The sequence below is a fragment of the Ammodytes marinus genome, assembly GCF_949987685.1.
Source record: "Ammodytes marinus genome assembly, chromosome: 9".
Taxonomy (NCBI): domain Eukaryota; kingdom Metazoa; phylum Chordata; class Actinopteri; order Uranoscopiformes; family Ammodytidae; genus Ammodytes; species Ammodytes marinus.
The window spans coordinates 4,525,212-4,543,960 of record NC_137213.1 but is presented as its reverse complement, the minus strand read 5'-3'; the positions used below and the strand labels follow the sequence as shown (position 1 = coordinate 4,543,960).

Below are 18,749 nucleotides of genomic sequence, written 5' to 3'. Positions count from 1 at the left end.
TTACAATAAACTAACTATTTATACTGTGGCAAACAGGATTTGCCTTATCTTTGTTACACAACCATCAATATAACAGAATAACAGATAAGAATACACTCTGTCACCATAGTTAACTCATGTTCATGCACTCACACACACACACACACACACACACACCTCAGTCGTGCGCAGGAACATAATGGTGCAAAATGGGACGATAGTGGAGGAAGCAGGTGAGTGTGTTGTTTCGGCGCTGATCTGCTATAATCACTACATTCACCTCAGGTGTGTCGGCCAGAACACCACGCACCATTCAAAAACCGTGAAAACAGCAATAGACAAAAGCACATTATTAACTTGAGTTGACACGTTAATCTGCAGTGACAATCCGCCAACCGTGGCCGTTAATCAGCGTGTGCATAAAGCAATGCAAATGGCTGTAAAACAACGGTTGGCAAACTTCGTGAATTTATTTAAAAAGTGATTCACATAAACTAAGTAGGCACATTAACACGGTAAAATAATAGTACTGCGGCTGCGGCTACTTGAACGCTCCGATGACTCGGAGAGAAAAAAATGTAAACTTCCCTGCAGATGCCCTGACTGACTGATGTCCCCTCAATGACAAATACTGTTTCTGATTGGCCAAATGACCGTCAAAGCTCATATGGTAGGAGTTAACATCCGTCAATCATAGTTAGTCACTATGGTCACTCCACTTTCTTAATAGGTCCATGCAGGGCTGGGCGATTAATTGAAATTCAATTTTGATTATGATTTTGGCTTCCCTCGATCATGAAAACAAGATAATCGTTATAAAACTATTATTGTGTCGCACGCCGTGTCTTGTGTGGTAAATGCATGGACATATAAAGAAAGGGTAAATGCAGCGAACCCTTCTGTGTGCGCTCTGCCCCGCCCCCGCCCGAACACTTTCGCTTTCAGCGATTGCAGTGCAATGGTTTATTCAGCATAAAGTAGGGGAGAACGGGGTAAGTAGGCACACTTTTTACTCTAGTGAGAATTGCTCATCACCAAAACATCTGTCAATAGCCATTCCTACATTAAATTGAAGCTTAAGGTGTTGGCTAGAAATGTGTGTCTCTCTTTTTTTCCAACTTATTGTAATGAAGAAGTAATTTACCATCAAAGACACTCTGACACATTGTGACAACCAACCCCATCAAGGGGTCGGTTGTCACACACTATAGGGTTGTTTGTCACAATGTTATCTTAATGGGAAAAATCTTAAAAAGAAGGCAAGGAGGCAGAACCAAATTTGAATGTTTAATTGCATTGTTAAGTTGACAAATAGGCCTACATAACGTTCTGTAGCCTTGGCAGCTGGTCTAGTTTGGGATGCACTGGGTTGTTTTGATTTTGTTGCCCTTTTTTCTTTTGCTTGCTAGCTGCCTTTTCCTGCTCTATTCTTTCCTTCTCTGGGGTGTCAGTGAGGATACAGCTTGACAATTTCTTTCGTTATTGGGTTCCTTTTCTGGCTGCAGCCTTGAGATAACATGTGACAACCAACCCCACAAAAAATTTGACGACCAACCCCAACTTGAATTTCTTGCTAGCATCAAGGCCAACAACCATCTGACAACTAATTAGCTTGCTAACCACAATCTAAACTATAGTTTACCCTTCACACTTTCTGAGGGTAACAAGTGTTTTGTTATAAACCCATTGTGTAAAAGCCTAGAAGAAAAATACTGAGAAGCAAAATATTTTGAATTTGACATGAAAAACACAAAACATCCTCTCACCTGAAATGCAGCTGTCTTCCTCCAAGGAAGTCTATGTATGTGACCTCTGATCCCAATTCTGGACCTTTTTTATATCAACATTTCAGAGCTAGCGCGCTCTGGTGGCGAGATATTACGAATGTGACATCCAACCCATGTGACAAATTACCCCGTTCTCCCCTACTCCCCCAAGACTGATGCTAAATCGAAACACAAACGTCTTGCGCGAGCGAAATAGCAAGTTGCCATTTGAAAGTCCGTGGCGGTGGGTAACAGTGTCATTCACAGTGACACCTCGCCAGTGGGAGTCGCCGCACAGAAAAGCCCTGTGGCTTTACGGCTAAAATGAACCGGGGATATCCTGCCCGTTAACGTTGTTGATGTAGAAGGCTTCCGCGATCGGATAGCACTTCTTGAGCCTGGATACACAGAGCCATGTCGCCAAACTGACAGCGCGACTAGAGAAAATATACAGTGATCCGCCTCCCTCCGTTAGTTTCAGTCTACAGCCAAACAAATTACAATAACCACCACAGACATCGTTTAAATAAAGCCTCTTGTTTTTATGATCATTAGGGCTTTGATGCAAATTCTGAAGTCTGAATATTAGGCTACGTACCTCTGTGCAGTTTTTTTTTCAGCAACTCAACCTGCACTGTAAAAAGGCAATGAGTTGATCTTTATGTAGATTCATACCTCCTCAACGTGCAAATAAATGAGTTGTTCACAATCACATCCCTGATTGAAAGGTTTCACTGTTTATTTATTTATGGTGGCTTTAGTTGTAGGCTATGTTTGAGGAGCATATTTGGGAGTTTAATTAATGCAATGTTGAAAGAATTTACAGAATTTTCATTTTGGGGCATCCCTACAGTGAATAATAGTTTAATTATCGTGATTACAATATCAATCAAAATAATCGTGATTATAATTTTTGCCATAATCGAGCAGCCCTAGGTCCTATAATCTGGGGGGGCCCCCGGCAGGCGGGGCTCGTTTCAATTGAAACGGGTGAAACATAGGTACATGCTACTGCATACACACAATGCTGTTCCCTTAGCTTGATCCGGCAGACTTTCTTTACTCTTCTACTGTGCATGATTGGAGGACAGTGGACACCTCATCTCATACAGTATTGTTATAAATCTGTCATATTCATAGAGGGTCAAAAAATGGATACTGAGATACTTATCCATACTTCAAATGAGTACCGGATATAGAGCCCAGCCCATTCATCTGTTGGCCCATTGAATGGGCTGTTTACAGCCTACCTGAAATCATAGTTAGTCACTATGGTCACTCCACTTTCTTAATAGGTCCATGCAGGGCTGGGCGATTAATTGAAATTCAATTTTGATTATGATTGGCCAACATTTGGCCTATCATGGGCCAAATGTTGGCCAATTGATGTTTACACTTTTATTTTTCCTAATAACGTGCAGGGAATGTTTCTTGGTTTTACTTAGAAATGATGTCCTTCATCATTTGTAACTATAGCTATATTAATGTAGACATGCAAGAAAAATGCTTTGTATCTGAGTTTCAAAATGCCCCACATAATTTAAGACTAGAGGTGGGCATAGATTAATTTTTTTAATCTAGATTAATCTAGATTAATTTTGGAATTAATCTAGATTAATCTAGATTAAAATGGCTCATTTGAATTCATTCATAATATGTGTGTGCTCCCTAAATAATGACTCAAAGTAAGTCTTTGAGAACGTGTTTCTCAAGCCAGGTGGCGCATCAGACCAGGGGCTCATCTCCTGTTTCCAACATGCATCACAAACTGCTTGAGGAAGCTGTTCTACTATGATAATTGGTGATGAAAATAAATAATGTTCAACAAGATGTTACTTAGTAACGAGTAACCGGCATCGGACCTCTTTTTTCAGTAACAAGTAATCTAACGCGTTACTATCTCCAAACCAGTAATCAGATTAAAATTACTCATCAAAGTCACTGTGCGTTACTTTTTCTGTAATTTTCCTTAGTGAAACATTTTACATAACTGCACAAATGACTGCGATTGCGATTTTATGTAAATAAATGTGCACGCATGTGTCTCTAAACGCTCCAACTGCTCCAACCGCTCCTCTCGTCTTTTTGGTAGCGCCCCTCGTCTCTGTCATGCAGCGTGTGTGTGTGCGCCTGTGTCTGTGTGTGTGTGTATGTGTGCAGCAGCATTACGGCCGAACTGTGGCGCAAAACAAAGTTTCCCCCCCGATGAAATATAGCGTCTGCTATGGGGATATTTAGGATTCGGGTACGGTGACGTTGAAGAGATAGAAGTGTTTAAAACTTGGAAACTTATAGTCACGTGGCGACCGGTGGCCACACACACCCACCCTGCGTTCCAATACCCGATTGTGTCGTGGGCAAGTGATGGAGAGAGAGAGCGGCGGGTGTGTGAGAGAATAAAGGCTCCTCAAGTGTCAACAACGGCCCCCGGCTATTATTATCTCCCCTGAGCCGAACAGGAGGTGGAATAAGAGATTAACGGCGATATTTTTTTTATCGCCGATAAGAGTCTTGCATTAACGCAGCACGTTAACGCCGATAACGGCCCACCACTACTTAAGACATATTTATATTACCCTTTTTCTTTGAAGCCGAGGCATATTGCAATACAGAAAAACGTTTAAATATTAGCAATTGCTCACATAAGTTTTCATTATGCTAGCACAGGGGTCTCCAACACGTCGATCGGTAGCTTGCGGGCAGGTTTCCAGTAGCTCGCATGAGCTGTGTTCTGATGATTAGACTCCACATCACCGTGGCAACACAACCTATCAGCTCAGACAGCGCAGAGAAAAGTTTGAAGAATGCATGAGAGTGATGGCCCAGGCACCTTTCAGTAAGTTTATAGAAGTGCCACACTGTTACTGTTACTTTTTGGAGTAATGTATTTAATCATTTTAAGGGGAAAACACATTGTATTTATTATTTCAACTATTGAGTTATTTGTAAAACAGCCTGCTAGTGTAGGCATACAAGATTTATTTTCTGAATTTTCAATGCTTCTTTATTTTTATGTTTTAAATTGGGAAATACATTTTCTAAAACGACCAATAACCTCTGTATTTAAACATAAAGATGGCCAAAGCGCAGTGTTGACAGTTACTTTTTGGAGTAATGTATTTAATCATTTTAAGGGGAAAACACATTGTATTTATTATTTCAACTATTGAGTTATTTGTAAAACAGCCTGCTAGTGTAGGCATACAAGATTTATTTTCTGAATTTTCAATGCTTCTTTATTTTTATGTTTTAAATTGGGAAATACATTTTCTAAAACGACCAATAACCTCTGTATTTAAACATAAAGATGGCCAAAGCGCAGTGTTGACAGAGCATGCTGAATCGCCCAGATCAGGGGTTCTCAACCTTCTGCAAGCTGGGCCCCCCCAAAGCTGGGTCATTGCAGTTGGGCCCCCCCACTAGGGCTGTGTCAAAAAATCGAAATATCGATATATCGCGATACTTAGTTTCCCGATATCAGTATCGATTTTTATATCAAAATATCGATTTTTTTTAATAATTTTTTTTATGATTTTTTTATGATTTTTTTTTTTTTTTTTTTTTTTTTTTGCTTTTCAAGGCTTTATTGACAGTGCAGAGATACAGATATGAAATGGGGCAGAGAGGGAATAGAATGCAGAGAACAATCACGGGTCAGATTCAAACCCATGTCTGCTGTCAGGCCTGAGCCTCTAGGATACTGACTATTGAAGTTAGATCAGTTTTGTTTATAAAAATACTCAAGATTCACTGTGTCACAAAAGCACACTGATGTGTTTTCATTTTCATTGTGTCCTGTACAGTTAGTACAAGAGTGAATTGGATTTGTTATTTTGATGTTATGGCAGCTGCAGCAGTGTTTGATAATTTGCCAAAACAAAAAAAGGAAGAAAAATAGTAAAGGAAGTTGTGAATGAAATAGTCTTGACTTCATTTGTCTGTACAATTATCACTATATTGTGCTGTTATGTTTGACAAGGCAACTTGTTTATGGAATATCGCAATATATCGTGATATATCAAGATACGCAATACATCGTGATATATCGTGATATATCGTATCGTGACCAGTGTATCGTGATACGTATCGTATCGCGAAGTCCTTGACGATACCCAGCCCTACCCCCCACTGACCCTGACAACCCTCCCCCCCACACACACACACACACACACACACCACCCTACACAGATAGTTAGTTAGTTAGTTAGTTAGTTAGTTAGTTAGTTAGTTAGTTAGTTAGTTAGTTAGTTAGTTAGTTAGTTAGATAGATAATCTATTATTGTTATTATCACAAGGGCTAGGCCAGTGGCGCACCTTTGAGTTGAACATTGGGTTTAGGGTTGGGGTCCGGAAATTTCTTATATTTTAACGTTAAATTCTGGTGCACTTTAATAGCTAATTATGAGATTGTATCAATGAGACACTGAGGAAATGTTTTTTTTTAAATCTCCTTAGAAGAGAAGAAAATAGTAGCCTAAATAGAACATACACAGAATAAATTCTACAATAGGTATACCTGTTATGAAAAAGCTTCACAAAACAAAGTCTATGATCAATGGGAAACACTGCTGTCTAACAACCCAGTTCAGAGAATGTTTCAACTATTGAGTCTTGGATTTGGAAAGTGGCCAGATTTAGCTCAAAATGCTACCTGCGATTAATGTGCTGTGCAGCCTGAACGCGGAGTTGTGTGTGTCTCAGTGGCGATTCCAGGAAATTTTGACTGGGGGTGGCCAAGGTGGGCCACAGAGCTAGAGTGGGGTGGCCATCGCACCCCTGAATGAATAGCATGTGATATGCTGTACAACCAATTCAAAGATGATTTATAATCCCAAATGCCCAAATCATGTTAGTATCCATTGTAATGTTTGTCAGAAAACTAAACCCCTGAAGGGGGGTCTGGTGGCATCCCCCCCAGAAGATTTTTTTGTGTTTTTAACATGTAATCTAAGCATTCTGGTGCATTCTGGCGAAGATAATAAAGGAAAAAGTCAATATTTATTTCAGTTCAGATGAATAGTAAAATTAGCAAGACAACATAACTTGCTAGCAGCCAGATGCCTAACAACTGGACAGAGGGACGGATGACCACTAGCTTTTGACCAAATATCTTGCTAAAAAAATAAACCTTTATTTATGAAATTCTGCCCTAAGAACATGTTACACTTGCTAACTACAAACTTACATTTTTTTATTCAGATTTCAAAAATCTGCTGGGACACGTGCCCATACACATGCATGGGTGGCACGCATGTCACAAGCGCACTTGTGCTGTTTTCAAGACCTTTGCTGACCAGAGACCAGTTCTAGTGGCCACAGTCCTACCATTAATTCAGTACTTAATTGTAAACTGATCTCATATCAGTGGATTGGAGTGTTTGTGTGATGAACTTGGCAACTACCAAAAAAAGTTAAGGAAGAAAAAAAATACATATCATCTCTGAACTAGGCTACATATCAGGAAAAAAATTTAAATTACAAAAAAAAAAAAAAAAAAAAAAATTTTTTTTTCATCCCCCTCGCGCCCCCCCGGTAGAGTGTCCGCGCCCCACCGGTTGAGAACCACTGGCCCAGATGATAGTTTTTTGTGATGTGATTCATGTCAGGTTGCTCTATAGCAGTTTTTAACAAGAAATTAAGACCAGAAAAGTAGTATAATAGGAGATCTTTAAACACGAAAACACAATTGTTTGTGTCTGAATAGAGTCATGTTTCTCTCAAAGTCCCAGATTAAAGCTGAGAAAAGACGGCCAGCAACTAGATGGAAACAGTGTTAGCCTTACACTACCAACTCTATTTGATCGTCGAGAGCAAAAAAAAATTAACAGGGCTGTAGATAAACGTGTGTGTGTGTCTGTGTGTCTCTCTTTAGGCCAGTGAACTACGTGGTGTCATGGCTCAGTGTGATGGGCCCTGTGGTGGGTCTAGATGTCCCTCTGCACTATGCTACAGAGCCAGACTGAAGCTCTGTCACATCATCACAGCTCTGCATGGAGGCCGGACTATCCTACAGTCTCAAGCACACAGTACGGGAAACTTCCAGGAAACGCCACAGTCATTTGTTTGGGACACTGCTGGCAAAAACATTGTTTTACCAAGCACTGGTCAATTTTCATTTGTTTTTGTCTACCTTCAGAATAGAGCTAAGAATGATTATGGAACATTTAACTGATGTAAGTGCTTTAGAAGTGTTGATCTTTGGTTCAGAGTATGTATATTACTCCTATACAAGCATCTTTATCCGAAGATTATCTATTATTTTGTTTTAATACTCTGAACTAAAAACATCAACTTCCACAGTACTTACCTATCAACATGCTAAAAAAAATGTAAACCTGTGCATTGTGTTTTGTTCATTAAATGAAAAACGGCTGTCTCCAAAATCTGTTCTGTAAATACTTTGGACATTTATATGTTGTAAAAATAAAATAAAGATTTTAACTCTGACTTTATCCAACAACAACCTTTTTTGTTTTTAAAGAGATGCAGATGTTCGCATAATTAGTTGTATTACCAAATTTGCATATTTATTTGATTGCCTACATTAAAACTTTTTTGAAGAAATGTTTTAATGTAGGTAATCAACTGATAATGGTCATCTAGAAGTTCAAAATGTTACCCATTCACATGCAGTGACTCAGAGGCGTGGTTAACATGCACTCTATTTTGTCTTTCACTGTTGTCATATGTGGATGAATTAAGTAGAGATTAAAACTTGATTCATTCTGTTAAATGATTGGATGTCAATATAGACAGACAAAGAGAGAGATAATGCTAGATGAATCCAGACAGGACATTTTTAAGGAGAGTAGATAGATGATGCTTTTTATAGCTCATTATTAGCCTTGAATGAATTACATAAGAACAGAGAGTCACTTTGAGAGACCGTCAAAACTTCTCTCAGGAGTGTGACAGTGTTTTGCAGTCCCTGCCAGACTCTGGTGACACCTGCTGCCTTGAAGTCGACCCGACCAGCATCAGACGTCTCCTTAGTAGAGTACGTACGGGCAAGGCCGCAGGTGGCCTTTTATTGTGGACAGTCTAAGGCACACCTGTGCACTAATCATGATGTCAGATCAGCATCTTGATGTGGCACACCTGTGAGGTGGGATGGATTATCTCAGCAAAGCAGAAGTGCTCACTATCACACATTTAGACAGATTTGTGAACAATGTTTGAGAGAAATGGTAATATTGTGTATCTGGAATGAATTTTAGATCTTTAAGTCCATCTCATGAAAAATGGGAGCAAAAACAAAAGTGTTGCATTTATATTTTTGTTGGTTGAGTGTATGTATTTGGGCAAATATAGGCTATATAATGGCATTTATTTTGTGAATATATAGGTTGTGCATTCTTGAATACAACTTGAATAGTCCGCGGTGTGTGTGTGTGTGTGTGTGTGTGTGTGTGTGTGTGTGTACGCGCGAACACGTCCTAGGGGACTGTTCATGTGTGGAAGCCGACGTTATGTTGATGTCTACTCAGACACACCTCTGAAAACTGCAGACGTTTGTGTCCTCGCGGGCTCTGAACAGAGCGGACAATGTTTCTCCTCCTGTTGCTCCCGACATCAACTGTCACCCGCGGCAGTTGATTTTATACTATCTATGCCCCCGAAACAGACGTGACCGTTAGCAGTTTAAAACACGGCATGGGCTAGCGTGCTGTTATGTTTGGCTGCGCGCAGCTACTGATCCTGGGTCAGTCACAACGTTAGACTGACTGTAGTAGCCTACAGAGCCGGTGGGATGCACGGCGCGGATCATTCTGCACATTGTAGAGAAAATTAACCTTTAGAGATGCCCACTCATGATACACATATTACACATAATAGATTTAAATCAGCAGGCCCTAGATGGAGTGGAAAAATCACTAAGAGAGTTTGAATCCTCAGAACAGTCTTATTACGGCTGTCTGTCAACAGAAGGAGAAGTAACACTTTCAGGGAACTCTGTCTGACCTTTAAGCACATACAAACTTAGAACAGAGAAAGGTTGCAAATGGAGAAGTACACCATTACATGACAAAATGTGCAACTGTCACAATTGACGGTTGGACACTGGGCCTCAAATACCAGATTAATCTAGCTTGATAAGGGCCCCCACTCCTCGCACCCGACAACATGCATACACACCCACTGATATCAGGAGGAGCCAGAAGATCCTCGACGAGAGCCAGTTTGGGTGGAGATACCCAGTGCTCCAACCAGACCGCGTACAGTAGAATACGTCCCGTCTGCATCATTTGACTTTGACCAATGGGACTCCACAAGGAGAATCCTTCATATGCTTTCGCGCACCTTGTCTTAAGCGCCTTTTTCTGAGAGCTCAACCAGGTTGGACGCTCACTCTTAGGTCCGTGCACGTTTAACTGTACGAGACACCTATTCTGCTTTGTGAAATAAATATCACTTTATTAACTAAACATCTTGACTGGAAACTCCGTCCTTCATGCTATTCTTGTTGAAATAATTTCACAACAACATCAAGGCCGGATTATCCATATAAAGGATCGGGCGAGTGCCCTGGGGCACCAGCCAAATATAGCCATTAGGGGGGCACCAAATGATCAGGACAATGATTAGACCCTAATAAATGTTTTCATATTTTATATCGGCCATATACTGGAAGAGACACAAACATGTACAAAATTAACCATTGTTAAGATTATTAATGAAAAAAAATATTATTATTTGGACTTGGGTGTAAGCAAAGTGCCCCCCTCCCCCATCATGGACCAGTCCACAGTGACAAGGCGGCAGCGGCGCCAAATTTATGTAAACAAAAGCCGCGATTCAAATTGTTCCTTCAGTCGGAAGTTTTTTTTGCCAGCAAGAAATGGAGGAATAAGTTATAAAAGGTAATGCTTATCGACCATTATTTATATCTGCTAATGTGTTGCTGTGGTGATTTTATAAGCCGATGTGACGCCACAAAGGTGTGGAGAGGTGCAAAGAGAGAGACACTAGGCTCATTAGAGCCCAGTTGCGGCTCGAGAGTAGCCGAGTGCAGACGGGGGAGTGAGCACAAAGCCCGACTGTAACCCTGCTGTAACCCGACAGCTCCGAGTTGGCTCGACTTTCATGTGCCGTATCGTCTTCATTGCGGATGCAGTTAGTTTTCTAGTTTTATTTTGAAGGCCTATTAGAAACATATTCGTAGAAGAGCAACACATACTACAATCGATTAGAAGCAGAATATGAAACCAATAGGAGTGAACACTTCAAAAGCGAGGGACATTTTCAAAACAAGAAACGAGATATATCCCCATTCCCTACACATCTTTATCTTTCTTGTTATTTTACGAGATAAGTCTACTTTTAAGTGATAAAACAATACTTTTCGGTCCAAATAAAGGAGGTTTAGTATTTCTCCCTTTGTATAACAAATATGATAGGCCTCAAGAAAGTTAAAGTAGGTTAAATTCAGGTGTGTAAAGTAGCAAATTACATTTACTCGCGTTCCTATAATTGAGTAGTTTTTTCGTGTACTTTTACTTTTACTTTGAGTATGTTTATTTTTAAGTATTGTACTTCGCTACATTTTATATCACCTACGTTACTGAGTAAAACAATAGATAGGCTAACGGAGAGAAAAGAAAAGCTAGAGTAATATTAATCTTACTGTGATGTCACAGTAAGATTAATATAGGGTTAAAAAAACACTCTTTCTGCCTTTTCTCAGGCTAGGATGAACCAATTTCATTTTTTTTTGCACATTTATACTACATAGGATCTCAGAATTCAATACACCTTCATATTCAAACCGGTGAAGTAGGCCTTTAAATAAGTGCATGTTGCAGTTCTTAAATCAATGAATAATTGTCTATAATAATTGTGATTACACAATGTCAATCAAAATAATCATGATTATGATTTTTGTCAAAATCGAGCAGCCTAACCTTGCAATGTCCATGGTTTAGATCAATTATACAGAATTACATTATTAGAACTACAGCTGCAGTCTGTTTAGGTCTGTAGACCGGTTAAATTCCCACATTAACAGACTGTTTGCTCCATATTTGCTTATCTAAAGTATAATGACACAGTATACATCCATACATGTGTGGTGACATCATTTGTTTAATTTGTGCACTTTAATTTGTAAAAGTGTTGCATTAATTAAACAAAACTAGTTTGAGATTTATATCCCCTTGTCTATATATATAATGCCCTACACAGAAGAGACCCCTGCCCCCTCCCGCTGTTAAAAAGTAACTAGTAACTTGTACTTTAAGTACATTTTAAATCAGCTACTTTTTCACTTTTACTTCAGTAGATTTTTAGACTAGTACTTTTACTTAAGTAAAATTTCATCCAAGTAATCATACTTTTACTTGAGTAGAATATTTTTGTACTCTTTCCACCTCTGGTTAAATTTCAAAACAGAGTCATTTCAGTAATAAGAATGTAACGTTGATGAAGTGTATGTATGCCTAATAAAAGATCCCTTTTTTTAAGAGATGAACATGATGAACTTTATTATGCTGAAGTCTAACATTTAACATAGCCTACAATTCCCAGAGACCATTTAGATCAATGTCAATTAGGCTATGATTTCATCTTAATGGTATAAAGATATCACTTCACTACAAAGTAATGTGACTCTAGGTTGTCTTCACTTTTAAGTAAATCTATACAGGAGAGTTAAACCTGCATGCTAATTATTGTTTTTGTATGCCCTAAGGTCATTTATTATGTAAATATTTATATTTATCATGACGTGTTGCATGGTGATGGGTGTTGCATTCTGATTTGAGCATCAGTGCAAGGCTAGTATGAGACTCCTGTCAATGTCAAAATGTTTGGTTGGATCTAAAATGTTTCTGTAGTAGTCTATGTGTGGTGAGTCTGTACTTGTCTTTAGCTACATGTTCTTGTACATCTGTGGCCTTAATGCCATAGTACATTTTAAAATGTTGCGTGAAGTTGAAGGACAGGGGCATTTCATGTGAAGTCACCCTGGGGCACCCTAAGGGGTTAATCCGGGCCTGCTGCACATGCGTTAAATGCGATAAAAAAATGAACGCGTTAATTCCAGAAATTAATCACCCTGCGTTAACGTGATAATTTTGACAGCCCTACTAATAACATCTCTATATTTGAAATGTAAAACTTAAAAAGGTTAGAGAACACTGTTAAAACTTTATGACCTGAATTTTCAAATTCAGACTTTAATATTGTGGATTGGATGTTCTTGCGATCGCTCAGCAATAATTCTTTTTGTGTAATACATTATAAATTTATCAAGAGCACCTGCAAATGGGATTGTAGAATAGACAGTACCACCATTTGAGTTCATATTTAATTGATATAAATGTTTATGAAATTATACATTTATAAATAATAATGGTAATTCGTTAAAGAACATTATTTGATACTTTTAAATCATAAATGCATTGCAAGGGGGCGCTAGAGCGCATGCGATGGAATAGACATGTTTTGCTTGCGCTCCTCTCCGATAAATCGAGTTTTACATAAAAAAAGACAATTTATTGCACAATTCCCACTTTGAGTGCTGCTCTGTACTTTACTACCGGCAACGAAACAAAATGACCCGTAAAAAGCCGAAAACTAGCGGTATAAATCTGCCATCCCGCAGGCCGAAGAGGGGGCTAGCGGCGAGGCAACGGAGCTAACAATGCTAATGGCGGACAGTACCCCTGACTCGGCCGTCATTCTCACAGCCATAGGCGACATGAGCAAGAAGATGGACGATGGATTTCAAGCCCTGGAGGCGTCTCTTCAAATCACGCAGGCTACTCTGGCTAAACACGGTCAGCGGATAGCTACGGTGGAAGAAGCTAGCAGTGACCATGACACCCGGCTAACCTTCTTAGAACAACACGGGCTACGGCTAGAGAATGCTAACACATTTCTCCAGGACAAAGTAATTGATCTCGAGGCGCGCTCAAGACGGCAAAACATAAAAGTGGTCGGGCTGCCAGAAAAAGTTGAAGGTGGTCGCCCCACGGAATTTTTCGCCAGCTTTATTAAAGATTTACTGGGGGCAGAAAACTTCCCGGAGCCAATAGAGGTTGACCGAGCGCACAGACTTGGAGCACACCCGGCTAACGACCCTGCACGCCAGAGTCATGATAGCCAAGATCCACAGCTACCGGCTGAAAGAACAGATAATGCGGCTGTCACAACAAAAATACCTGCTGAGCTACAATGGGAAACGGATTCATATCTTTCCAGACCTCCCGGCGGAGATAATGAAGCGTCGCCGGCTCTTCGAGGACGCGAGGAAGAAGTTAAGAGATGCAGGCCTGCGGACCGGATTCAGAAAGAGCAGTGGGTTGTGAATTGGTTAAGGAATTGTCCTTTACTATTAACTCTGTCCTGCTTTGCAATCTAGCTTACATTCCCTTATACACATCGCAGCCACTCAGAATGTTTGACAGACTCAGTGACAGTGTGGTTCTATTTCATTCTTACTGACCGCCAGAGGCAGTGCTTAACACTGGATGTTATCCTACGCGCATACGCAGGTCGAGTATATAATATAAACAAAGTCACGTGTGACCAGGGATGACATCGGGACGCCCGTCTATATAAGTCCACGTCACTTCCCAAAATGTCCCTTGTATCTTCTCGCTGTAGCGAATACAGGTTTAGAGTAAGAAATAAGCTTGAATAGGAGCAATATTAGCCGGTGACTCCTTGCTGGTAGCCCTGCAACCTCATGGTTGGAGCCACGGATTCGTCCTCCAATAGGCCTTTCACACCAAAATGAACCAAGAGTCAGTTCCAGGCTGGTGTTGGGGTCAGTTCAAAACTGGTTACAGCCTTATCCCAGTTATGAACCGGTTGGTTTCACATCGACCGGAGACAGCCATGGAGCCGGCAAGAGAGCAACGTCATGACGTCACTGTAAACGTGTGTGTACGTCACCCGACACCGCTGCTCTTGTGGCTAACGCTAAAGCTACCGCTAGCTTTAAGCACAACAACAGCGGCGAATACGTCTTATTTTTACACTTGTTGGCTCTCGCTTTGCTTTCTTAAGCAAACAGGACCCATACAGCGTATTCTCGCCGGTCAATTTGATCGCTACGTTCGGTAATTATGTTATGTTTACGTCTCGTAGTAGCGGTGTTTTTAAATATGGCGGGCATGAGGTTTGAGTTGCTCTGGTTGGTCAGGATAATCCCTCCCCCAGCCGCTGGCGCAAGCAGTTCTTATCAAACCCTGCTCAATCCTGGGGTATGAGTTCCCCCGGTTTTTACGGCCCGGAGCAGGCTCTCTGGCGGTGTGAAACCAAAACACTGGCTCTAACTCCGAACAAGCCCAGAACTAGCGCCGATTTTGCGGCGGTGTGAAAGGCCTACAAGGGCTGCAATTAGTCACACACGGCTATGTTCTGATCGCCGGCGTACCGGTGTTTTTCCGCTGGTGAGTTCGGCTCACAGAGAACGCTCGGCTAACACAGCGCCTTCCCCAGCTGAAGCTGCGGAAAAGGTAAGTATCTCTATGTGTTAGCTGTGAAGTAAGTTAAGGGGATCCGGTTTTCGGCCTTCCGCTTAAGCTTATGTCTTGTTTTGTTTGCCCTCGCAGTGATCTGCAAGGCTGCATCGGAGATTGCCAGTACCGGCGTTTGCTGCCTTGTGTGGCAACTTTTTGTTTCAGTTAATTAAAGGCACGGGTGTGTTCGCTCGTTAAAGCATGTACTCCCTTGGTTGGAATTAAGAGCAGAAGCTCCCCAGTATGGTTAAGGCTATTGGGTAAAAGATAAAAAAAAAAAAAGATAAATTAAATAAATGATCATTTAATTTTGAAGTAAACTTGAGAAAAAAAGAAAACTACCTTTGTGATTTTCTAGTTTCAGTTTGCTTACTATGGAGCAGTTTGCTGCTCTTTTGTTGCATTATTATTACTAATGGGTGGTTTCGCTCAGTAGTAACTGATTCACTCTGGAAAGAGACTATTTTGAGATAGCAGTGAGAATAATTGCATTAATCCTCAATATCACACAGCCTATCCACGGGTTGAGCGGTGTGGTAGTATTCTACCCCCCACACCTCCCACCATGTTAGGCTCACATGGTTGCCGCACTTGCATGACTCCACTGCAAACTACAGATGGACATGATGAATGCCCCGCATGCCTCGCTGTGGTCCACCTGAGGGAGGGGCTGTCTGACAATCAGTGCATGAACTGCAGTTTCATGCCGCATGGGCTAAAGGTGGCGAGACTAGCAGAGGTGGAACGACCTCAGGTTGAAGGTGAGCTTCCTCTGCCCGGGGAAGAACCAGAGGTACGAGTACGCTCCCCACCCAGGGCGGCCCCGCCTAGGAAGAGGACTAAGAAGACTGACCATTATGCTGCCAAAGTGGACAAGCTAGCCAGTCAGGTTGGCGTCATCCCAGGGGTCTATCCCTCAGGCTGAGGCTCCGACCACACCAGAAGGGGATGAAGATGCCCTGTCTACGAGGGCCTCCTGTAGCCAGTTCTACGAAGACAGGCCGGGACAGGATGAAGTAGAGGCTTCTACCCAGGCTTCTGAAGACGACTCCCAGATTGCAGGAAGTGGGTCTAGGGCAGGCTCAGAGGCTTCCCCGGCCACAGTTAAACCAGTGGTCCGAATGGCACTGGCACGGTTAGGGTTGGATGAGGCTCCAGCAGCAAGCGCTCCAGCTAGTGCATTCTTTAGGCGGGTCCCGCCACAAGATAGTTTTTCTGTGCCTCCCTCCCTGCCATATATCGAGGAGCTTCACAGATGCTGGCCAGACCCCAGATCTCTATCTCATCACACCAGTGACAGCAGGGCTTTGGCTTCGATGCAGAATGCCGGCAAGCATGGACTTGACCGAATGCCAGCCGTAGAGCCGACCATTGCCTCCCTCATTGTAGCACCGGAGGAGGTGTTGAGGCCGAATGCTCGCTGTCCCAGGCCACAGTGTCGCATTACGGATGACCTGCTAACAAAGTGCTATGACACAGCGGCACGTATGGGCCGCATCGGGAACTCGTTTTCACATTTGATACTGGCCCTGTCGCAGTCCTTGCAAGCGTCCAGTGCAGAGGCTTCAGTGCAGAGTCTAAGTGATACGTCGATGCAGGCTTTTGCCTTTATGACCAACTTGGTAGGCTGATGTCGACGCTTACGTTGGCGCGCCGCCAGGTATGGCTGGCCCAGGCCCCATTATCAGAGCCATGCCGAAGAATCCTCCGCACTCTCCCCGTAGTTCCGGGGGAGCTGTTTGGCCCGGCAGCACAACAGGCCTTGAATCGTGGCATTCAGGCTAACCAGACACGGCAGCAGTTCGCTAGCCTTCGGGGACCTACACCCCAACCGAGACAGCAGTCTCCACTAGGGATGGGCATAATTAATCGATGCTCGATAATTGCTCGTTAAGAAATGAGTCGATCAATTTATATTGTTATCGATCAAAAGGACGTTGTGTTACTGTGAGTCTTGCAGTATTTAATTGAATATCACTATGTGGAAGAAATAACAAATCTAACTACCAGGGCGCAATGTTTTATTATTTCTAATGACAAAAACGGAACAGCCAAATGAGCGGTGCGGTCCGACAGGACAGCAGCAACAGCCCACCGTTGCTCCCCCAGCCGATCGAACATTTCACAGACCGAGTTCCAACGTGTTTTACACATTGAATTCGAATCGCTCGCTGTCCTCCATGGTTACGTTCCAGAATAAGGTGAATAAGCCGGTTGACTTGTGACGCAGCTCCTTTGGAAACTTGGCAGCAAATCAAGATTAGCCTAAACATGAAGCGGTCCAAGAGAAGTGTTGCGTGGGACCACTTCGATTTAAAAAACGGAGACGTGCACTGTACACATGCAAAATTAGTTGAACTGGGACAGGCAGTGTAGACAGGCCAGGAGGCTATCGAGCAGGCCGGGGGGCACGCGGACGAAGGGAGCGCAAACACAGTCGCCGCCACACAGGCTTCCGCTATATGGCACTACTCCTCCGGGAGCAATACTCCACTATACTGGACACTGGCATTGACACAGAGGTTAATAACTTTCTGAGGGATACCTCCCCACCCCTGGATTGCAACCCTACCGACTGGTGGAAAGTGAAAGGAAGGAGGTTCCCCAGGCTGTTGGCGCGACAATACCTCTGCATCCCCGCAACTTCGGTCCCGTCAGAGCGGGTGTTTTCTGCTGCTGGACTGACAGTTACAAGGCTGCGTTCGCGTCTGACCCCCGAGCATGTGAACATGCTTATATTCCTAAACAAAAATATGTAGGCTGGAGGTAGTCCTACTGTATGCTATGGACAGTGGGGACAGTACGTCTCTCTTTTTTTTCTTAATGTGTTGTCTCTCGCTCCGCTTTTCTTTCGGCTTGGTGCCTCTAGAGTCGTTAAATTTTGTAAAAACTGTGACATTTTAGCAGCAAGTTCAGCCTTATATATGTTCACTAAGGTATTGCTTTTAGATAGGCTAGTTCATGCAATTCTTTCTAAATGTGTGGCTCATCTTTTTGTTGCGAGCTTTTCCTAGCGCCGGCTGCAGCCTATAGGCATTGCTATATGTCCTTTTTCCCCCCTTTTTTTTAAAAACAGTTATACAGTTTAATGCCCACTTTTACTGCCTTGTTTGATTATTGTTGGCCAATAGTAGGCTACTTATAGTAATTGGAATACAGATTTAGTCTTGCTGAAGCGTTTCCAAACCTTTAAGAGCGCCTGTAGGCGCATTGTTCGGCCTTTACGAGCGCCGCATAGGCCTATAACCTATAATGCCTGTATTTATTATTTTAAAACTGTTAAACAGTTGTAGGTAGGTCTTCAAGTTAACTGTCTTGTACTATTGTTGGCCTATACATTATTGTTGGAATAAAGATTTCATTGATAAAAACATGCTGCATTTTGTATTTTCTACCAACGGGAATTTTAATATAGCCCATAGAAAAAGTTAATGATTAATCGATAATTGCTCGATAATTCTAGCGATGATCGAGCAAGGAAATTTCTTAAAATGCCCATCCCTAGTGTCCACAAGGTAATGGCACCAATCGTCCTCTG

The 18,749-nt window shown here is 42.0% G+C and overlaps 1 protein-coding gene across 5 annotated transcripts in view; it reads left to right on the top strand.

The window, feature by feature from the left end:
* Positions 1-18,749, top strand: part of atg10 (ATG10 autophagy related 10 homolog) — a 341,626-nt gene that overhangs the window by 15,305 nt on the left and 307,572 nt on the right. For all 5 annotated transcript variants that reach the window (XM_080034697.1, XM_080034699.1, XM_080034701.1 and 2 more), the window contains one exon: positions 7,618-8,834. In XM_080034697.1, coding sequence (XP_079890823.1) covers positions 7,618-7,708 — 91 coding nt within the window. In that variant the 3' untranslated portion in view covers positions 7,709-8,834. The remainder of the gene's footprint in view (positions 1-7,617; positions 8,835-18,749) is intronic.